The 24,362-nt window shown below is 42.8% G+C and overlaps 1 protein-coding gene across 1 annotated transcript in view; it reads right to left on the bottom strand.

The window, feature by feature from the left end:
* Window positions 1-755: 755 nt before the first annotated feature.
* LOC126455848 (uncharacterized) overlaps window positions 756-24,362 on the bottom strand; it is a 111,320-nt gene continuing 87,713 nt past the window's right edge. The window contains exons 10-11 of the mRNA XM_050091609.1: window positions 12,899-13,099; window positions 756-2,104 (exon numbers count right to left, since the gene is read on the bottom strand). Coding sequence (XP_049947566.1) covers window positions 1,691-2,104; window positions 12,899-13,099 — 615 coding nt within the window. The 3' untranslated portion in view covers window positions 756-1,690. The remainder of the gene's footprint in view (window positions 2,105-12,898; window positions 13,100-24,362) is intronic.

Raw genomic sequence — 24,362 nt, forward strand, 5'->3', positions numbered from 1 at the left:
TTACGTACAGAGCAGATTAATATTTCTATTGTTAGTCTGGTACAGCTTCTGTTGGATACTGATTAGCGCAAACTTTTTTTATCGCTGTTAAATGAAATTAAATTAAATTTTGTTACATTGAGCTGATTTCACATTTTCATCATCTGAGAAAAGCGTCAGTATTACAAGTTATGTCTTCTTGCTTTTTGAAGTCAGTACATTACAATGTGCCTACTTCACATACAGATTCTATGTGGGTAGAGTTCTCATACATCGATTAGAAACTATTTGCCAATGGGGAGAGGTAGACTACTTCTCTCGCTATTGACTGAGTGTTACGTCTTAAAAATTGGGCAAAAAAGAAAACGGGAAATGAATAACGGCTCTCCAGCATTAATCAACTACCGAGGGCGTTTAGACTATCAGGTCTCATGATGAACCTAACCCAATTATATTCTATACTTCTGTACCGTTCCTGGAGACGCTAACACTATAAGAACCAAATGATAAGAATAAGCTGCACATTCTCCTATTTTCGAAGGTAATATAATTGCATCATCAAACCGAGGTTGGTTGTCGTCATGGAAGACAGTAACTGAACTGCACCTCGGCACACTTTCAGGATAAAAATGGAACAGCAAATAATAGAAATATGTCATATTTATTCACATATAGTGTCATGTACAAAAGTATAAAAATTATATAAAATTACTAACTTACGTATCACACCAGTACAGTGACAATAAATACTTAGTGATCTACAAGTTCAGCGTCACAGTACCATTTTTTTTTGACAATTTTCCATTTGAATTACAGGGACGTGTCGTACTTCCTATCGAATAACAGTTTTTGGTTCTTTTTTCATAGTTATGTAATGGGTAGTGCTAAAGAAAATTATAATGCAGATGATTAAAAAACTCACGTACTTCTATATAAACAAACATGTTCACAGCACAGAAGTACATATAGGAAGTCTTTTTCTGCACATTGTTGACAAAAATGTACACAAAAGCAAGCAATAACAATAAGCTGTGATTCATACGTTATATCTAACGTACAGGACAAAAATTGTGATAAGAAATCAGTTTGAGGATTGTTGAACACAAAAATTTTGAAGGATCCTGATATAACGTCAAAAATGGGAAACGTTCACCAAATCCAACTGGTAATTCGCCAGGCACATCAGAATAAGTACAAGTGAACTGAGCTGTGTACAAGTCTTTAAGATAATGTGTGAGGGTCACTTAAGGTAGTGCTGAGCCAAGCAAAATAAGTCATAGTGCAGTTAATAGAAGAACCATTGCAGCACTCAGGAAATACATCGCAATTTTAAATACTTCAGTCGGTTTACTTTAAAGCAACACTTGCTGAGTCTTCGATATAAGCAGAGTCTACGCTTGTTTCCATTAACATTGTTTCTACGGTAGGTCCTTATACGACTGATTCGTAAAGGTAATTCTACCTTACTGCTGAAATTCATATTACAGGAACTAAACTATGCTAGCCGTAGAGAACTAATGTTACAAGGAGACAAAAGCAGAGAGCATCTTTGGATTTGTGTCCGGCATTGGTGACATAATTAAGTTCTGTATGTCATGAGGACAAAAAAAATACTTGTAGAGCATCTCCTATGCTCCATTACATCAGCTGGGAGTTCATCTGATCCCTGCTGGAATCGAAGGTTCGTGTGCTGCGCTGACGCGCGCTGTCGTCAAGCCACCGGCGCCTTCTCGCTGGCTGCCTCTGTCGTGTTTTCCACCGCCTTCTCGCTAGTTGTTTCGGTGACGCTGCCCACCGCCTTCTGACTGTTTGTTTCAATGGCGCTGTCCACAGCCGTCTCGATAGCCTCCTCTCCAGCCTTATGGTCAGAACCAGCAGCAGCAGCGCCCTGGCTGGCCTCCCTCTTGCCCTTGGTGTCTGTGGCTGCGTCCACGGACCTTTTGGAGGAGCCCTCAGTGGCGGGATCTGTGCCAGGGTCCAGGATCTGCACGCTGCGCACTGGCGTCGGTGTCCTGTAATACGTGGGCCTCACCGTGGTCGTCGATGTGCTCGGAGTGGTCGAGCTCGTCGAGCTGACGGAGCTGGTGGAACTCTCAGATGACTCTGTCACCTGATACACTGGACTCTGCGAACAAAGAAAGAAAGAAATTTTTACACATGCCACGCTACTCAAGGCTGTTTATTAGAGAGGATTAATTACTTATTTTCTGTAAAAAAATGCTGCACAGCTTCAGTGTATTTAAATAACAGCATCATGGTACCATCAAAAGCTGGTGTATCGTATATTTCTTCGCAGAGAACCAGTGTTGGTCAACCGACCGTTTTTAAATCATCTACACATGCATGAAAGTACGTAAGAAACTTTATGGACATTGTGTAACTGTTTCATTTAGTCACTGCAGCTAAAAGCAATTGCATGTTCCGGTCACATTAATGCGATCACCGCCTATATTCTTCGTCATCGTGCAGTAACCATTCAGAAGCAGCAGGTGGCAGCACTAACAATGGAGGGTATACAGGGTGTTACAAAAAGGTACGGCCAAACTTTCAGGAAACATTCCTCCCACACAAAGAAAGAAAATATGTTGTGTGGACACGTGTCCGGAAACGCGTACTTTCCATGTTAGAGCTCATTTTATTACTTCTCTTCAAATCACATTAATCATGGAATGGAAACACACAGCAACAGAACGTACCAGCGTTGACTTCAAACGCTTTGTTACAGGAAATGTTCAAAATGTCCTCCGTTAGCGAGGATACATGCATCCACCCTCCGTCGCATGGAATCCCTGATGCGCTGATGCAGCCCTGGAGAATGCCGTATTGTATCACAGCCGTCCACAATACGAGCACGAAGAGTCTCTACATTTGGTACCGGGGTTGCGTAGACAAGAGCTTTCAAATGCCCCCATAAATGAAAGTCAAGAGGGTTGAGGTCATGAGAGCGTGAAGGCCATGGAATTGGTCCGCCTCTACCAATCCATCGGTCACCGAATCTGTTGTTGAGAAGCGTACGAACACTTCGACTGAAATGTGCAGGAGCTCCATCGTGCATGAACCACATGTTGTGTCGTACTTGTAAAGGCACATGTTCTAGCAGCACAGGTAGAGTATCCAGTATGAAATCATGGCGGTGAATCGAGGTAGTACAGCACATACTGATGAAACTAAAATGAGCTCTGACATGGAAATTAAGCGTTTCCGGACACACGTCCACATAACATCTTTTCTTTATTTGTGTGTGAGGAATGTTTACTGAAAGTTTGGCCGTACCTTTTTGTAACACCCTGTACAAAGCGTCTCAGAGGAAGTGGATAAAAGTGCAGTCGTTGACTTGATGTGGAAATGGAGCGAATTATCTGACGTCCAAACGGGCATGATAATTGGGTTTCGAGCCAAGGATGGAAACACTTCTAAAACCGCTTGGTTTTTAAATTGTTTGCCTGTTACCATAGTTAAAATATACCGTGAATGGCAAAATGGTAGTATCCTAAATCAGCGTCGAGGCAACTGTGGTGCACCATGGGCCATAAATGACAGTGGTAAACAACGACTGGGAAGATACGTGCGGGCGGATAGACGTGCGACTGTTGAGCAATTTATCACTCAGATGAACCAAGGAGCTACCAACTCCTCAACGAACATTGCTGCGTGTGGGACTCCGCATTAGGTGTCTGGCTCATGTATTCACGTTGACTGCTGTTCATCGGCGACGAAGGCTGGAATACGCACGTCACTATCGCAATTGGACTTTCACCGAGTGGATACAGGTGGCCTTTTGAGATAACAGATGTCTACTTAAGCAACAGTAATGCGTTCCTCTGTACATGAATGCAATTCACCTCATTACTTCCCTCTTTCCCCCTCCTTAAATCTCCCTTCCCCAAAACTCGCTATACTAGTAAACATCTACTTTACACACCAAGATATTAATGTACATCTGCACAAATCTTCATTACTATTGCCAATTTTTCTCATTTTTATCATTATTATTTGATATTTTTTACTGTTATTATTATTGCTTTTATCATAATTTGTATGTATAGCACCTGTTGTAAAATACTGCTAGCATTTACTTTATTAGGTCTTAGTCATCACTCTTTCTTCATACTGTCACTAGAGTAATCTAATTTTCTTATTTAAACTATTGTCATGATGTAACTCTGATGTGTGAAATGCTGCATGTGTGAAACACTGGTCTGATGTAACAGAGGGTCTTATGGCCCTAATCTGATCAGGTTAAATAAATAAATATTGGCGTGCACGGCGTGAATCGTCTGAAAGCGAAGACCCTGCAAAAATTGTTGGAAGTGTCCAGGCCGGAGGAGGGAGAATAATGGTCTGGGGAATGTTTTGTGGTATTCCCTGTGTGATCTCGTCATTCTGAAAGGTATGAATGGCTTGGCCACAGCCCGCCTGCTTAGCTGGGTGGTAACGTGCTCGCCTCCCATGCAAGCAGGCCCTGGTCCGATTCCCGACCGGGTTGGAGATTTTCTCCGCTCGGGGACTGGGTGTTGTGTTGCCCTCATCATCATTTCATCCTCGTCGCCGGCACGCAAGTCGCACAATGTGGCGTCGAATGAAATAAGACTTGCACTCGACGGCCGTGCTTTCCCGACTAGGGGCCTCCCGGCCAACGGTGCCACACGCTCATTTCCATTTTTTGCCTTGGCCACAGCGTCTACAGGAAACCTGCACACACCGATCTGTACTTGCATGCCATCAGCCATCACCATCCGCCACAGAAGCTGTGATACAAGAACATCAGATACCGACAAGCTGGCCCCTGAGGTGAGCTATATACGCTAGGTATTCAGGAATAACGGCTACAACTATCACCAAATGAATGAAATCATTTTAAGTAAAAGTAGCAATCAGGTTATCGACGAGGAGCAGGAAAAGAAGCTTGCCATGCCGATAAGTAGCCTGCTGAAGAGACACAAAATCAAATCGATCTTCAGGCGACCTCCGTCGAAAATCCAACAGTTACTCAGACCAGTTGAAGATGTGACTATTTTAGAACACCTGGGGTTTAAAAAACACGTTGAGTGTGCGACCAGTCTTGGGTCGGACGAACAGTGGATAATGCAGAACAACGCAGGCAGACGCATGGAAGTTTTATCGCCTACACCGCCCCAAAATTCCGCTTTAGCTGCGCATGCTATTGAAAACGGCTACTGGATCAAATTTGACAACATCTCTGTCGTGACTCGCACCAGCGGTTTCTGGGACAGTGTAATTAAAGAAGCAACTAAAATAAAAGTCGCTGACAACACTTTTCATAGGGACGGCGGCCTGCATGTCAATGTGGTGCATCGAAAGTGAAACCAACATACGCCCATACATAGCCATCGCTAGCACCAGTGACGTCACAAGAGGCAACTACGGTACGTTTTATTCTGCGTCACTTTCACGAAACTCTGCATTCTTACTTACTACATGCTGTTCACATAACTTGTCTCAACCATGGTAACTGGGCAGATGAAACTCCGTCGTAGTCAGACAGGGATATTTCCTGCCTAACAAACTACAAGGTGATTCCATGACGATGTTACAAACATTGGGGGATAATGGAGAAAGGTAAATGAATCAATCTGATGTAAGGGGCCTTGATCCGAAAAATACCGAGTTGAAAGTTTTAAGCGAAAATCGTTCTGATATCTCAGACTATGGACTTTTTCTCTTGAAAGCTCTTGGCTTTCCATATTTTGGGAGGTGGTAGTACAGGCCAAAACAAGAAAAAATTTCTAGTATACATGGACTTTTGCATACCTTAAGAGCTATGAGCACTTAATCATCTTTGCTTGTTTGGAACTGAGGTCTTCTACCAACCAAGTGTCCACAGCACTTAGCTACGCATTTGAGAGCCTCTGCTTGCTATAAAATTTTTTCTTGTTTTAGTCGTTACTGCCCTCTCTCAAAATATGGGAAGCAAAGAGCTTCCACTGTCAGAGGTTTCACAAGATTTTCGCTTATAAATTTCGACTAGGTCTTTGCCGGATCAGTGTCCCTTACCTCAAACTGATACATTTATCCTTCACCATAAGCCCAGAAAGTATGTAACAGCATCAAGAAATCGCCCTGTATAACCCAAAATAATTTACTTGTTCGTGACCTGTGTGATCAAACTCTTCAATTAGTTCATTACCAATGCCTCCCTTCCACCGCCGACTGTTTAAAGACTCGAACTCTCATGTATAAAACAGCTTCAAACCTCTGATTACTTTAAAAATGACATAAAGTAATAAACACTTTTGTCATAAACTGTGTTTTATACGGTGATACAATTCTATCATCAAAGGTGTATATGGGTACCGTCCGCAAAGTGGGTAGCGAATGGAGTTAGTAATAACGGAATAATGAATTAAAACGTCATGCTTGATGCTGATGTTTTACCACATGAACAACAAGCATTTAGTAAGGTATGAACCGCTACCCTTTCAATAGTTTATGTGGATGTAACCGGGAAAAAGTCTACAAAAAATTTGAAGTTACGTATAAAGTTTGATGGAAGTCGATCAGTGCACTTACTCTCAAATGCTGGGTGAATACAGGCTAGGTAATTTGCTCACCATGAGTCACGATGTCTCAAGACGTAAACTTTAATACATAGCTTATTGAGTTAAATATTTAACATAAGAATATACATATCTCTTAATGACTAGATTATGGCAGCATTTAAAATTTTAAAATTCTGTCAATATTTATATGAAATACAGAAAATCAAACTTTTGTGCCCCCCCCCCTCCCACCCGCACCTTAAGCCGTTGAATAGGTAACTGCAACTGACACTAGTTGAACGTTTCAGCCCTAAACTAATACACATAGAGTAAAAAATAACTGTTTACAATATAAGACAGTCGTGTACGTGAAGCCTAGACGAAGAAATTGATATAGGACACTTGCAGTCTGTCAAGCCAGAAAACAGCCACAAATTGCCTTACAGAAGCCACGTAAGCTACAATGCAAGGCCAACGTGTGAAATATCGACTAAAATCGTTCTTGAACATTAAAACGAAGTCTTGTTCTTGCACTTACACGTTTGCGTATATTTTACCTCAAATTAATGCTAATTTCAACTGCAAAAGTAGACAATTAAATCGTTTCATTCGTCTGGCCTTCTTTTTACGAAACTACCGCGCTTGCAAGGACTCAGTTTACATAGAATTGTAATCGTAGTTTTAGCACAACGTTTACAAAACTTCTCTCCTTTAATTACCCTTACACGACAGTTCAAATTAATTATGTTAAGGAAATAGTCGACTAAGCCGGGGGCGTAACGTCCCTCTATATACTCAGGTTTATCTGAGCAGACCATGTTTACAATGACCGTCTGTACATCTGGACTGCAATACTGAGTTCGGATGTACATCTTCCAACCACAATTCAGGTTTCTTCGCACAATCCTGAATCAACAGTCCGAGAGTGCAGAGTGTTTCCTGGCCTTGGCCAAACTAAGCAAATTTTCTTGTAAGATAATTATTCTGTCTAGTGCCCTTACTTGTGAAGTTACAAAAAGGAAAAGATCAATACGGAGAAAATGGACGAAAAAGTGACTTCTCGATGTTAATCTTTCCCCTTCTTCTTCTTTTTTGGTTATGCCTTTGTCCCGCATCGCCGTAACTTCGGCATGGTTATTAAATAATTGGCACGGTTAGTTTGAGGGTTGGTCGCATGCCCTTCCTGTCGTCACCCCGTTACTCACAGGGACGGATCATGCGTACGCCATCTGCCTGCGTGTAGTGCTTCTCATGTGAAAGTGAGCCACCAAAGTTTTCTAAATGTCTGTGAATCGTGTAACTGTGGAGGGGTTTGAGTACCAGCCAGGCATTCAGCTAGTGGGATGTGTAAACCTCCGAAAAATCACATCCACGCTGGCCGGCGAATCGACTCTGCCCCTTAATCCACCGGGCGGAGTCGATCAGGGGCCGACGCATCTCCCCGCCCCGGAAGTGACTCTTAATACGCACGGCTATGCAGGAGGATCCATGTAATCTTTGAAGGAGATAAAAGTTGTAAAAGAGGACTGGAACAACTGGACTGTTGCGTTATGCTACGCTATATATAGGGAGAAAAGACACTGTAATAAGGAAATCATTAACTGCCTATGAAAGGCTTATAGCAGCAGTGAGATATTTTGGTAGGACTGTTGATATTTAAAAAAATATCATTCCCGGCTCAAGATGTGTCGAGAAAAAGTATCGATACATCGATATATCGACGGAAGAACAATCGACGTAGCGGCACATAAATATAACGGCTTTACATTGTAAATATACTCCCAGTTTTAGAGATTTATATTTATGTATTGATTTTTTATTACGAGTATGTACATCAACAAACTAGCAGCCTGCCTATCCCACTTAGAGCAAGAATTGAAAAGAAAAAGATGCACGTTCACGCTTGGCGATAACCACATTGCTAACAATGGTAACTGCATGTAAGCGGTACAATAAAAGGTGCCTGATGGATCCGGCACATATCGAATTTGTCTAGAACACTTCATGCCAACTTCCCTGCTTTTAGTTTCTGCCAGCGGCAGCAACCTAGCAGATGTAATGTCAAAATTGCATGGTGAAGCTAAACGTTGCAGTTTGTGTTGGGTGCGCCGAGCGTGGATTACATCAGCATTTCCCCTCACACGTTTCCGCCCATTGCAAAAACCAGTCTTGTCATTTAGATTGTTGCTCATTTTCGACAACCATTTATGAAGAATGCTGATGGGAGGAAATAGCACACTAGTTGCGTTAAAAATTGTCGGACTTCTTCTTTGGTGCCTCATGACTTGTTTCACATTGTCAAAGAGCAAGATTCGACGTGATGAAAGCTCATAAAGTAGTAAGACTCCTTCACATAGTGAAAGTAAAATTATGTTCTACTACAGATTCAAAAGAACAATTTCAAATGTGTACAGAAAATTGTTAAAAAGTATAATATAAAAGAAAAATATTGGCAGTCGATATTGCCGCTTCTGTATCGATATAATGACATATCGGAGGAAAAGGTATCGTTTATTTTCATCGATACATTCTGGAATAATATTGATATATTGATTCACACGCAACAGTTTGTATGTGCAAACATTATCCGCACAGAGAAGTCTGTGTAAATATCTGAACGTGTGAAGGGCCCTTAAGAAAGCGAGAGGACATTGGAAATCTTGCGCGGCGTACCTAAGCCGTTGCTTAAGTGGATTTTGTAGACCAATTTGATGCTACTTCCGGATTTGATCGCAAGTGTCGTATATCGGACTGCTCGACTTCCCCTACTCCTCTGCGATACGTGGTTAACAGTTATCGTTTACACCAGTCCTTCCCAACCGAACTGAGAACTTGACCCCTGAGTGTAATCAGGTATTAGCTAGTACCGGCCCCCTCTGCCCCCCCACCTCCTCCACCAATCATGGACATTACTGGCTGGCTAAATTTTAACATAAAAAGGAATTTTCTTTAAAGATCTAAATTTTTAAAATGATGGAAGATAAAAATTTGTTCAGTTTTTGAAGGTGTTTTTAAATCGCGAATTGACGAGTCAATGAAACAACTGCGTCTGCTTATTTCTAACGACCTTTATTTGTAGAATGATTAAGTAATTCTCGCTGCATCGCGAGCCCTACCTACAACTCCTCAGCAAAGAAAGCTAGCTATCCACAGTAGCTACAAAACACGCTACGCTGCAGCAGTTGTCTCCCCTGCGACACTTGAGTCACCCACACCCCGCTCCAACATTTCAATCAACCAAGTTAAACTGTGTGTGCTGTAGTTACTGTTTTTAAATCACTTGGTTGGTGGACTCCTTGCTTCTGAACTTACAGAAACTGTGTCTGAACAGTACCACTAGTAACAACAACAACAACAATAATAATAATAATAACAATAATAATAATAATATTAATAATCTGTGTCCACGAACAGAGAAATCAAAAGATGACTAGAGCATTCTGGAAAACTGGAAACATCTACAGTAAATCATGTCTATTACTTATTGAGAAAGTGAGACCTTGTAACACCATCATCAAGCTAGAAACCTTATACACATGAGAAACGTTGATAATGTGCCTGAAAGGTGCACGTGATAACATGATGAAACTAGAGAGAAGAAACACTAGAACATTCCTAGGGTCCAATAAGCAGAAGAGCGCTACAGATTGCGGGGTAGATAAGAGATCAAAAAATGGCTCTGAGCACTATGGGACTCAACTGCTGTGGTCATCAGTCCCCTAGAACTTAGAACTACTTAAACCTAACTAACCTAAGGACATCACACACATCCACGCCCGAGGCAGGATTCGAACCTGCGACCGTAGCAGCAGCGCGGCTCCGGACTGGAGCGCCTAGAACCGCACCGCCACCACGGCCGGCTGATAAGAGATCGAACACGCATGTAACACAGTACATGACATGGGGAAACTTCGACTGAAATTTTATTGAAATACGCAGAGGATGCCAGTCTGAAAAAAAAACTGATTTTGGAGTACACAGGAAGCATTAAGAATAGGAAGTCCATCACCGAAGTCGGAAAACACTGCAAGGATGCTGGCATAACAGGCATTGAAACATTCAACGACAAAATGCTCAAGTGGAATGTGGACCAAGAAGTCAAGAAAGTCAAGACAAGAAGAACTTGGTCAGAAGAAAGGAAGAAAATGCATAGTGAGAAGACAAAAGGAGTGTGGTACCGGGGAATATCTCACATCAATTAGTTCTCTTGGAGCCTGTACGTATATAATGATGATAACAATGATAATAACGTGTAGGTCCTACAGCAACGTAGTAGCCATTATGCAGTTACTGTTGTATTGTGCTGTCAATTAGTTCGTTTAACTGTTCCGAAGTGAATAACCAAGCAGTTTTTGATCCATTGCGAGGACTGCAAGCAACGCGGAGAACGCATTTTTATGAGATATTTAAAAGTACGTGATGTGTATGTCCCAATTTTACTATAATAGATGCATATAATATAGTACAAAGTGTATGTGTGGCGCCTTGACTGTATGAAGAAGATGTTCATAAATAAATCTCACAAGCTGTAATCTCAACCACATTGTTGATTGATTTGGGGGAGGAGACTAAAGAGTGAGGTCATCCGTCCCAGCGGATTAGGGAAGGATAGTAGATGAAGCCGGCTGTGCCCTTTCAAAGAAACCATCCTGGCATTTGCCTGAAGCGATTTAGGGAAATCACGGAAAACCGAAATCAGGATAGCCGGACGTGGGTTTCAACCGTTGTCATCCCGAATGCGAGTCCAGTGTGCTAACCCCTGCGCTACCTCACTCGGTTGCAGCCACGTTATGTTAGGTGTTAATGCCACTATTTGAAAGCTATATACACTACTGGACATTAAAATTGCTACACCACGAAGATGACGCGCTACAGACGCGAAATTTAACCGACAGGAAGAAGATGCTGCGATACGCAAATGATTAGCTTTTCAGAGCATTCACACAAGGTTGGCGCCGGTGACGACGCCTACAACGTGCTGACATGAGGAAAGTTTCCAACCGAATTCTCATACACGAACAGTAGCTGACCGGCGCTGCCTGGTGAAACGTTGTGATGCCTCGTGTAAGGAGGAGAAATGCGTACCATCACGTTTCCTACTTTGATAAAGGTCGGATTGTAGCCTATCGCAGTTTATCGTATCGCGACATTGCTGCTCGCGTTCGTCGAGATCCAATGACTGTTAGCAGAATATGGAATCGGTGTGTTCAGGAGGGTAATACGGAACACCGTGCTGGATCCCAACGGCCTCGTATCACCAGCAGTCGAGATGACAGGCTTCTTATCCGCGTGGCTGTACCGGACCGTGCAGCCACGTCTCGACCCCTGAGTCAACAGATGGGGACGTTTGCAAGACAACAACCATCTGCAGGAACAGTTCGACGACGTTTGCAGCAGCATGGACTATCAGCTCGGAGACCATGGCTGCGGTTACCCTTGACGCAGCATCACAGACAGGTGCGCTTGCGATGGTGTACTCAACTACGAGCCTGGGTGCACGAATGACAAAACGTCATTTTTTCGGATGAATCCAGGTTCTGTTTACAGCATCATGATGCTCGCATCCGTGTTTGGCGACATCACGGTTAACGCACATTGGAAGCGTGTATTCGTCACCGCCATACTGGCGTATCACCCGGCGTGATGGTATGGGGTGGCATTGGTTACACCTCTCTGTCACCTCTTGTTCGCATTGACGGCACTTTGAACAGTGGACGTTACGTTTCTGATGTGGCTCTACCCTTGATTCGATCTCTGCGAAACCCTACATTTCAGCAGGATAATGCACGACCGCATGTTGCAGGTCCTGTACGTGCCTTTCTGGATACAGAAAATGTTCGACTGCTGCCCTGGCCAGCACATTCTCCAGATCTCTCACCAATTGAAAACGTCTAGTCAATGATGGGCGAGCAACTGGCTCGTCACAATACGCCAGTCACTACTCTTGATGAACTGTGATATCGTGTTGAAGCTGCATGGGCAGCTGTACCTGTACACGCCATCCAAGCACTGTTTGACTCAATGCGCAGGCGTATCAAGGCCGTTATTACGGCGAGAGGTGGTTGTTACGGTCACATGTCAGTTCTAGTATATTTGTCCAATGAATACCCGTTTATCATCTGCATTTCTTCTTGGTGTAGCAATTTTAATGGCCAGTAGTGTAATTATTGGGGCTTATATAATCAGTATTATAATCTTGAGAAATAGTGATAACGGTAACTATTTTTAAAAATAGTCCAGTGTCATGATCGAACGACAATTGAACCCTTTTGTTTTTGCCCCTCAGAAAATTTCATTTTAACCCTCAGAGAAGCATTACCGTCAGGTTGGGAACGACTGGTTTACACCCTGCAAGTAACCCTCAAGCGATATTTTCCCCCGTGTGTTTGGCACTGGTGTAGACGTACGGACCGACTCACCGCCGTGGTAGATGAGGATAAGACTGCCGCTTGCTGCTGCTGCTGTTGCGCTGCGCGAACCGCAGCGAGCATGCGCAGAAAGAGCGCCTCTCGATACTCGTCGGGCATCAGCTCCCGAGGAGTGCCCACGGCCGAGCGGGCGCCGCCGGTGCGGTGCTGGATCTGCGGGATGTCGTACGGCAGCGGCTGCGGCGCCAGCACCTGTCCACACACCACGCCGCACACCGTAGGTCCATTACTTCCGTCTCAGGTGGGCCTCTTGTAGCCAACGCTACTACAAGGGTGTATCCAAAAACAAACCGGATTTTTCTCAAAAGCTACATATTTTCAAATTGCTTACAAAACGACCTTATTCCCTTCAAAATACTCTTCATTACAAAAAAATGTTCAAATGTGTGTGAAATCCTATGGGATTTAACTGCTAAGGTCATCTGTCCATAAGCTTACACGCTACTTATCCTAAATATCCTAAGCACAAACACACACACCCATGCCCGAGGGAGGACTAGAACCTCCGCCGGGACCAGCCGCACAGTCCCTGACTGCAGCGCCTTAGACCGCTAGGCTAATCCCGCGCGGCTCTCTATTACAACTAATACATTTGTCGCACCGCTGCTTCCACTGTTCGAAACATCTTTTGTAACCTTTAGAAATGGCTGACAGCTCCTCCCCCTTTCTTTCCTTGACTTCTTCAACGTCGTCAAACCGGTGTCCTTTCACGGGCCTTTTCATGCATGGAAATAAGAAAAAATCGCATGGAGGCAGGTCAGGCGAGTAATATGTTTGGGGCAGCAGAATGATGCCATCTTTAGTCAAAAACTGTCTAACAAAGATGATTGTGTGCACAGGTGAGTTCTCGTGGTGGTAGAACCAGTCTCCTGTGTGCAAAAATCAGGCCTTTTTTAACGAACACTGTTGCACAATCTTCATAAGATTTCCAAATAAAAGTTATGATTGACGGTCTGACCTGGGGGAACAAACTCTGAACGCCCTTGGCATCAAAAAATGATATCAGCATTGTTTTGATGTTTGATTTGACTTGACGACATGTTTTTGGACGAGGTGACGATGACGTTTTCCATTGGCTTGCCTACTGCTTTTTTTTTCGGGTAGTAACCATAGCACCATGAGTCATCACCAGTAGTGGCCTTTCACAGAAAATCTGGATCAGTTTTTAAGCTGTTGTTTCAAAGCACGACATGTTTGAACTCGACGTTCCTTCTGATTGTCCGTCAGAACCCGCGGAACAAACTTGGCACCAGCCCTTTTCATTCCCAAATCTTCCGTTAAAATTTGCTGATAACCCACTAATGTCTGACAGTTGATCAATTACCTGTCGACGATCTGTGAGCACAAGCTCTCGAATAATTCAACATTTTCGTCCATTCGGGCAGTTGATGGACGTCCAGAACGAGGTTCGTCATCAATCGACATGTCGCCATTTTTAAATCAAGCAAACCGCTCGTACACTTGAGTTTTTCCCATAGCGTCAGCTAGGTAAGGTTCACTGAAAAGTAATTCCTCCACCTTCGTAACTCTTCAACAGCTGGCAGCACTGGTATGCGGCAGGTACCGGTGGCTTGTTCCGTAGCCTCTTCTCTACAACCTCAGTTGGCGGGAAGCCTTAGAATTGAACAGTTATGTTGCCACAGTGTAAAGTACGGAACCCTCCGCAAACGGTCTGTCAATGCAATTTAAGCAACGTGCAGTCATTGATTCTTGACAGCAGAAGGTGTCACCCCAAAGGAGATTCGTTAGAAAATGAAAGCAGTTTATGGTGATTATATTGATGTGAATACTGTGCGTCGTTGGGCGAGTAGGTTTAAAGATGTTGTGGCGGGAACATCTGACCTGCGTGACAAACAGAGTTGGATGTCGTGTGACAGCAACCACCGAGTTTCACAAGCAAAATGTTGACAGATTGATTCAGGACGATCGTCGTATCACTCAGAAACTGCAAGCACAATCGGCATTTCACAATGGCGTGTGGGTCACAATATTGCCTTGCTTGGCTATCGGAAGATCTGTGTACGATGGGTACCCCGGATGCTATCACAGCAGAACTTCAGAGACTGAATCTCACCACCGTACGGCATCCTCCATACAGTCCAGATTTACCACCGTCTGACTTCCATTTGCCGATAATGAAAGACGATCTGCGGGAACATTACTATGCTTCCGATGAAGACGTTGAGAGGAGACTGTGGTTGCGGAAACAGTGTCGACTTCTTCCACGACGGCTTCAGATACAGGGCGCTGAAGCACGATAGCTTTGTAGTAGGCGCTGAAAATTCTATAACCTCTCCTTCACCTCTTCCCTCCCCCTTTCCCTCGCAGATGCCCATGTTTTAGGGGGCGACTGCTGCTTATACAGACTTCGGAACCACTGTAACTGAAGGAGCGTTTATTGAATGGTGTCGACTCCTGACAGCCTTTCGGATGACGAGTGGAAAAGTACTTTGCAGTGTTCAACATTCCTTCCTAAAAGAACGTGGCATTCAAAGTTAAAACTTTCAGGACGACATACAATACCAGTCATACGATTGCGAAATGGAAACGTGTGTTATCCTGTACATACCAACAGAATTGGAGTTTTAACCGCTCCATAGCGAATATCACCCCTCTGAACTGGCAGATCCAAATTACCTACGGCTCGTTTGTTCCCACTACTACAGTCAACAACAGGCAATCGTCAAACTGGGAATGTTCCTACCAACAAGTGTGACCAACCGGAAAACTATAGGCACTTCGCAAGATGCTTCCAAGAGACGGAGATGCATCTTCAAATTACAAGATGCGAAAGCACTGAGGTACAGCAACCGAAATACTTGTTTGGCTCCACAAGTGTACATCAGCGACTGTGTAAGGTGTCTGTAAGATAAGAAGAGGCAGTAGTTTTTGTATTGTTTGCCAAAGAGAGTTTTGTCCCTGAGTACATGGGTGGAGTAAATGTCTTTGGCAATCAGAGGTAGTGTTTCGTGCGTGGACCTCGGTTTCGTGTAGGTAACGTGACTTGTTTCTTGCCAGCCAAGCTGGTTACTATTGTTACGTTGGCGGTTATAGTGTGGAGATTTATTTTCGGGTGCTGTTTTTTCATGTCTGTATGTATGGAGTGAGGTAACAAGTATCATAAGTTTTGCATTTGCTGCAGTCGATTACTTTTGAACAACATTGTTGTCTTGGTAGCCATCTCATATTGGTCACGTACCTGTGAAGGAAATGCTTATATCACAACTTAAAATTCTTTGTGTCGAAGGATTGTTCGTATGCACAGGCGGAGATCTATAGCCTCTGTTTCCAATCTTGACACGAAATATCAGTTTATTTCTGTGCTTGTTCAATACTTTCAGGATCTGGAACATCTAATTTTGACACGAAATATCTATTTGCTTCTACGCTTGTTCAACACCTGCAGAATCTGTAGCATCTATTTATAATGTGAAGACACCTCAACGCTTTGTATCAATTACTTATTATTCAAAGTCAAAGAGAGACGCCTGCGAGTAAGCTTAACTTTCTTAGACTCACAGCACTGCTATGTAAAAACACATGGCTGCATGCAGCGTTCACTTGGATCCTAGATGCTAAAGATAGCAGTCGGCTTATGAGAGAGAGAGAACTTTTGTCAATATATAGCTCTGTTGCGAGTTGCCATTGCGAAATTTCTGGCGTAATGAAAGTTAAGATCATTCAAACTCAAGAAATAACATTGGAACTATTCACAATTTTGTAGGGTAAGTATTTTCTGGAAAATACAAGCTAATCTATAATGTGATTTATTCTGGGGTAATCTCGGCTCAATGATACAAAGTATTACGCTGTCCTCTAGATCGGTCGAATTAATGCAAACTGGATTGGTGGTACGAACCATCACACACAGTTACGCTTATTTGAAAGAAGATTAATGTTCCTTTCAAAGGGCTTTAATGAAATCTTACTCACGGAGCTCCAATCCATTTTTCATTAAGAACGCTGTCATAGCGCATCGACGGATTCCGGCCGATCTATAGCTAAGGAGTGACAACACCTAGTATGATTTCAGATTTGGCCGAGAAATTGCAGCTTCATCGACGAACAACCAAAGATGTTTTCTAGTGAGCTTTAACGTCACTGCATTACTCAAAGGAAACATACATTTTCGCCCATTACTACATCATCTCAAGACAAAATAAGTTACGACGCTAACTAAGAATGTTAAAAGTTCTTTTCAACATTCTTCCGTCTTTAAATATCATAATGCTCCCATATAAAGAACTGTGTAAGATCAGGACCACAAAATCAAGCAATAATTAATTTAATTGCAATTAACGTCATTTGAGATGGTTCACTTCTGACGAAGTCATTGTTAACTACAATATTACCTGAGGCGTGTACTTCTATTCAAATGGTAGAACATCTAACCGTCCCTGTTCTCTTGATTATAATATGGGAATGAAATCTTAACTGTCCTTGTTTTCTTGGTTTAAATGCTTAATTTCGAACATTCATATTCCCTCTTGATGAATGAAAGCATACTTTTGACACGAATTACACAGTCATGAAATTAGTTCCTTAAACCTCTATTCACGCATTCCACTCAGCGTGATTTATTTAACAGGCACTGCATAGCAGCGCTCTGCAAATTTATTTCAGGTCAATATTTAGCAACATTATTGATTTCAGGCATTGTTGCAGTACACAGAGAAGGACTGTTGCGCATTAAGGTCAATTCTAGGACCACGATTAACAAGTCTGGAACGTGTTTAGCTTGCAGTGATCCTGTATTTATCTCTGTATAATTTCCAACGAAGTGTCAGTTTTTCCACGTGAATTTAACCGACGACAGATAGCCTTCCTAAGTCTTGATTGTTAAACGGAAAGCTAAAATATCGAGTAGCACAGATAGTAGCTTCTCACGGTAAAATTATTAAACTCGGGGAACAGATAGCAAATTACCATTTTAAGTCTAATGTAACAGAACAGTCACACACATACTAAGCTCTGCAGTATTAGTTACAGTATACGAAATTCATGTATCACAGCAGTACAAAAGCAATCATTAATAAGTTTTCGTGTGTTCGAAAAGTAGCTACCAAATCCTTGTTAACAAATACTAGGCCACGTTCCGTATTACATTTAGAGCACTGCATTTGGAAAATTCAGAACTATATTCAGAAAGCTGCACACTCATGCTATGTTTATTTTACAGTATATAGGCTACATATCTTAATAATTACACAACGGTCACAATTAGAACATTCCACTCTATATTGTGAATATTACGCCTATATATTACATTTAGAATACTGAAGTATTATAAAATTAGAAGTTAAAGTACAAAGATTACAGCTAATACCAGAAAAAGAATCAGCTTTATGTCATTTTTAGCTGGGTGTTTATGTTCAGTATTAATTTCTTGCCTGAGTTATTTATTTCCAGTAATGAGCCCCATAAAACCTACTGGAGTGAAATACGGTTGTAAACTATCAACGCTCTCAGCTTAACCTGAAGGAAGCCGTTTTCCTGTGTAGGCTGTTTTACCTTGTAAATAATCACTTCATTTCATGGTTTAGTTGTTAGCTAATTCACTTCCCCTGTCCATTGTCAAGCTACCTGGTGGTAAAAACAATATCTAAAATTACAGAAAGAAGAAACAAGAAATAAAATTAAAATATAGATTTATAAAAATTTACACATCTATGTTACCTACATTACAGTAAAAAATCGTAAGACTATAGCATCGTATACCACTCATCTGCGTTATGTTAACGTCTTTCAATGCGTTATATGCTGATAACGTGACAAAACATTCGTAAAGGTCTTACTTTTCCCTTGCCACTCACGAATAAGTTGTAACGTTATTTAACGGTAATTCCAGATGAAATACAATTGCAGGTTGCCTACCTAAAGGCTTCCTGGGGCAAAAGAAAATTTGTTTTACTATAATTCGCGTACTTATTGAGCGAGTTTAAAACTTTAATGTGCTGTCAAAATCTACTCATTAAGAGGTATAAGCTTATGTTAACAATGTAACACAATGCGGTAAGTATTACTGTTAGAAACTATGTGTTTATCTTGAGGCGCTCAAATACCCAGACTTTATTCATCCAGTGTTAGGGAATGAGAGCACAAACGACTTTCAGCAAACCATATACATAACCTTAAACCTTTACGAATCTCTTACTCGCTGACAATCACCACAAAATGATGAAAGGAAAAACGTTTATCACTTACATCATTTTCGCTGTTCTTATAGAAAAAATTCAGCATCAGGACATGATGTTTTAATTTATTACTTCTTTACTACTAACTCAATTTGCGGTCATTATCCACATACGCCACAGAATGCAGCAGCAAAATTATATCATTGTACTACGTATACTTCAGGGTATGTGACATCATAGACATTTAGATGCGCGAAATACTGGTTTCTGTTTAAAACGGTGAACCGTAAAAATTCAGTTTCAGGCATGAAGTGTTAATTTATTACTTCTTTTACTACTAACTCTATCCGCAACACACTTTGCAGACAGTACCTACATATATCACTCATAGAAACTGCAAAATTATATCATTCTACGACAGGTATTTAAGGAGATATGGCATCATAAACACTGAGGCGTTGGAAAAACATGTGCTTACTTAAAATGGGGCGCAAATTACCAAGACTATATTCGCCCAGTGTTCATAATGAGAGCAATTAGCAACATCCAGCAAACTTTAACCTTAATTCCAATCCTTTTCTAAACTCCTTCCCTCTTACTTGCTTAATGTCAGATATTTAACACATTAACTCGTCTGTAAAGTAAGTATACGTTTGAAGCTGTTTTACGTGTGAGAGTTCGACTCTTAAAGAATGAGGGGTTTCCTCGTATGATACATGCTTACAAATTTGACTGTGATGCGAGTAACAGAGGTGTGTAGATGTTTATATATGTACATATGTGATTGTGTTTTTTGTTTCTTCTTGAAGCTGTTGCAACTTTTAGTATCGTTTACGCCACAATATAGTTTGGTGATGCCAAAGGGGGTGAAATCAGCTAATCGATAAATTATCAAGTAAAGTGGTTATTTCAAAACTAAAACAGCCTACGAAGGAAAACAACTTCTTTCAATAAATTCACAGCGGCTGTGGACCCATACACGCAAAAGAATTCTCAGGATAAGAATAAGAAAGTTTATATCTTTGTGTTATTTGTAGGGATAATGTGTAATGAAGGTGGACGTTCATGAAATACACACAGTTTAGAAGGTGGACCAGATACAGAATTTTGAAGATATGACAATGAACTTTTGTACCATGCTTTACATGATATTAGCAAATGTACTGTTACGTTTCTTGGACTTAAATTTTTTATGGGATTTAAAAATTTTATTTTGAAAAACTGTATACGTTCCTTTTTCTCAGAAAATATTCTACTCTTGTTTTTATAGAAATAAGTGTACAAAATTTCGTAATTCTAGCCTTCATGGATTCTGAGAAGAAAGTACACAAACTTTAAGTAACAAAATTTTCAGGAAATGCAAACCAGCGTATTTTCTTATCTCATTCCTTCAGAAGGTCACAGATTTATACTCAGGATCCTCTTTCCCTTCAAGGCTTCTCTTCTGGTCTCTTGTTTTCTGCTTTCTTTCCTTCACCACGGAGCGAGGTGGCGCACACTGGACTAGCATTCGGGAGAACGACGGGTCAAACACACGTCGGGCCATCCTGATTTAGGTTTTCGTTGATTTTCCTAAATCGCTTCTGGCAAATGCCGGGATGGTCCCTTTGAAAGGGCACGGCCGACTTCCTTCTCCATCCTTTCCTAAACCAATAGAACCGATGACCTCGCTATTTGATCCCCTCCCCCAAATCAACCAACCAACCTTTACCAGGTCTTCAACTGATCTTTCAGCTGCAGAGAGGAGCTGTAAATCTGTTTTTATCACGATATCTTAAGTGAAATTTCCTACCTTAAAAATCTTTCTCTCTAATAATTTCACCCTCCCTACATACCCATTATTAAATACAAGAACTGCACCACAAGTTGCAATTCTGACAGCTGTAGCAGGCGAAAGCGTGGCAAAACAAGAAAGATATGGAGCAGATTCACAGATCATGTATAAAACCAAAGAGTATATATCATAGCGTTGTAGATGTATCCCGCGCAAGTTTGCTTCAAAGCAATCCACAGAATCGTTGTTCACTGTGGTAGTACTGAAGTAGTGAAGAAGTGAGTATGGCATGAACGCAGTGTCACACATTTAATTATTTTTTTAGGCACTTCGGATGCGACTTCATGATTGAAGCTTTCGGAACTTATTGTCAATGAGTTCTACTGATAAATAAAAGAAAAATTGAAAAATTGATGTTTTTGGTAAGATATAATAAATAATGAGATTTGGAGTTGAATTTTTTAAAGAGGACATTGAAGGCAAATGGGTATGATAGTTATTCAATCGACAGGGCTTTTAGGCGGAATATTTATATCGTTAATAAGAATGACGAGGAACCGCCTTCTCACTCCGTCAGGTTACCGTTCGTTTCTGGGGTCACTGACCGAATAAGCAGAATTTTAAGGAAAAATGGTATTCAGACATCTTTCTTTAGTCAAAACAAAATATAAGACTTTTTCCGACGGAAAACGGATGGACCTGATTACCTCCACAATGCAGGCGTCTATCAAGTGTCATGTGGATGCGGCAAAGTGTATATAGGCCAAACGGGAAGAACTGTTAAAGAACGCATTAAGGAACACGAACGGCACATGCGGCTAAAACAAAGTGCATAATCGGCAGTAGCGGAACATCACGAGAACTGTGGCTCTGACATCGATTTTAATAAGGTACGTGTACTGGCTAAAGAAACAAACATTTATAGAAGAAAGGTCCGAGAAGCGGTTGAAATTTCAAAGAATGCATCTAATTTCAATAGAGAGGACGGCTATAGGCTTCCGGCATCGTGGCTCCCTGCCATCAAGGAAGCAAATACACGGCCGCGGTGTGTGTGAACGGCATAAACAACGCGCTGCAAGTCACGTAGGCGGACAATAATATTTTGGGTAAACATTCCCCCCTCTTGCTCTGTCCGTTTCGAATCTGGCCACTGATGACGACCAACCAATAGCGGTAGCAGGCATTTCAACCAATAACCCTTCTCCAGCATAAGTGTGGAATAGTGCCTTTCTACCCAATGACGATGGACCGCTAATGGTATCCACAAATGAGCTACCAACGCCCCTTCTTCTGCATCAGAGTGGGAATATTAGCCTATGACTATGGCCCACCAATGGCAGCCATATGAATTTTAACCAATGCTATCACTTCTCCAGCACGAACGCCAGAAAACTCCCCCTTTATAAGTGGACGCGACACTCGTCTCTGACAACTATCCCTCCTATCAACTCTGATCCTCACCCCCCCACCTTTCCTCCGTCCTTTCTCTGGGCTCCCTTCCCCCCCCCCTTCCATTCTGTTTTCTCCCCGCCAAACCTCTCCCTAACTCCCTCCTCTCCCCCCCCCCCCCCCGAGTCCTTTTGTATTCCCCTCCTCTGCCTTCCCCACTCCCTGTTACGTCTGCCCAGCACCCCCCACCCCCACCCCTCTTATCGGTCCTCATCCTCCATCGGCTCCTTCCCCCCCCACCTTCGCTTTACCTCTCTTCCCCCCCCCCTTTTTTTACTTTTCCATCATCTGTCCAGTTTCCCCCCACCTGTTCTCGGCTGTGGTATGTCACATTTGCCAAGTTTTTAGTGCAGTGTTCCAGTGACTGTTCATTGTTGTTCATCTTTCTAGCGTTGCGAACAGAAACCATGCTGCTGCTGGGTTGAATTTTATGTCTTTTGAGAACGGAAACCAGACTGTCGCCGTGTTTTTTAATTGTCTGTCTATTATTTTACCTGTCTGCTTCATATGTATTTTATTCGCCTCATCATCCCTTTGTTCTATGTTTTAAGTTCAACGAGTTTTTTCGCCATGTTCCTATTTAAGTCTCCGATTTTGTCGCCTGTTTTTATTATTTATTCTCTTCATCTTTTTAACAAAGTCTGTAGGCTGAAGAGCGGCATACTAAGCTGCTGCCAGCCCGCCCCCTTTGGAGGGAATCGAAACTCAATAAAGAAAAAAAAAATCGTCTCTGACAGTAGTGGAGACCAAAAGATCCTGAGGAAGATCCCAGCAGAGGGGTCGAAACGTCGAACATTTTAGAAGAAACGTGATGCGGACTAATAATCCAGAAGATTTTAACTTCAAAAAATGAGATGCATGAAAAATTCACTGTTAGTAGAGAAATGAAAGTATAATTATAAACAAATTATATATGAGCGTACTTGGCGAAATAGCTGGGCAGCTAGAGACCAGATACAGAAAACCAGAAAAGTGTGCTGCAAGCATTCCTCGCGAAAATGGTTCAAATGGCTCTGAGCACTATGGGACTTAACATCTGAGGTCATCAGTCCCCTAGGACTTAGAACTACACTCCTGGAAATGGAAAAAAGAACACATTGATACCGGTGTGTCAGACCTACCATACTTGCTCCGGACACTGCGAGAGGGCTGTACAAGCAATGATCACACGCACGGCACAGCGGACACACCAGGAACCGCGGTGTTGGCCGTCGAATGGCGCTAGCTGCGCAGCATTTGTGCACCGCCGCCGTCAGTGTCAGCCAGTTTGCCGTGGCATGCGGAGCTCCATCGCAGTCTTTAACACTGGTAGCATGCCGCGACAGCGTGGACGTGAACCGTATGTGCAGTTGACGGACTTTGAGCGAGAGCGTATAGTGGGCATGCGGGAGGCCGGGTGGACGTACCGCCGAATTGCTCAACACGTGGGGCGTGAGGTCTCCACAGTACATCGATGTTGTCGCCAGTGGTCGGCGGAAGGTGCACGTGCCCGTCGACCTGGGACCGGACCGCAGCGACGCACGGATGCACGCCAAGACCGTAGGATCCTACGCAGTGCCGTAGGGGACCGCACCGCCACTTCCCAGCAAATTAGGGACACTGTTGCTCCTGGGGTATCGGCGAGGACCATTCGCAACCGTCTCCATGAAGCTGGGCTACGGTCCCGCACACCGTTAGGCCGTCTTCCGCTCACGCCCCAACATCGTGCAGCCCGCCTCCAGTGGTGTCGCGACAGGCGTGAATGGAGGGACGAATGGAGACGTGTCGTCTTCAGCGATGAGAGTCGCTTCTGCCTTGGTGCCAATGATGGTCGTATGCGTGTTTGGCGCCGTGCAGGTGAGCGCCACAATCAGGACTGCATACGACCGAGGCACACAGGGCCAACACCCGGCATCATGGTGTGGGGAGCGATCTCCTACACTGGCTGTACACCACTGGTGATCGTCGAGGGGACACTGAATAGTGCACGGTACATCCAAACCGTCATCGAACCCATCGTTCTACCATTCCTAGACCGGCAAGGGAACTTGCTGTTCCAACAGGACAATGCACGTCCGCATGTATCCCGTGCCACCCAACGTGCTCTAGAAGGTGTAAG

The sequence above is a fragment of the Schistocerca serialis genome, chromosome 2 (assembly GCF_023864345.2).
Source record: "Schistocerca serialis cubense isolate TAMUIC-IGC-003099 chromosome 2, iqSchSeri2.2, whole genome shotgun sequence".
Taxonomy (NCBI): domain Eukaryota; kingdom Metazoa; phylum Arthropoda; class Insecta; order Orthoptera; family Acrididae; genus Schistocerca; species Schistocerca serialis.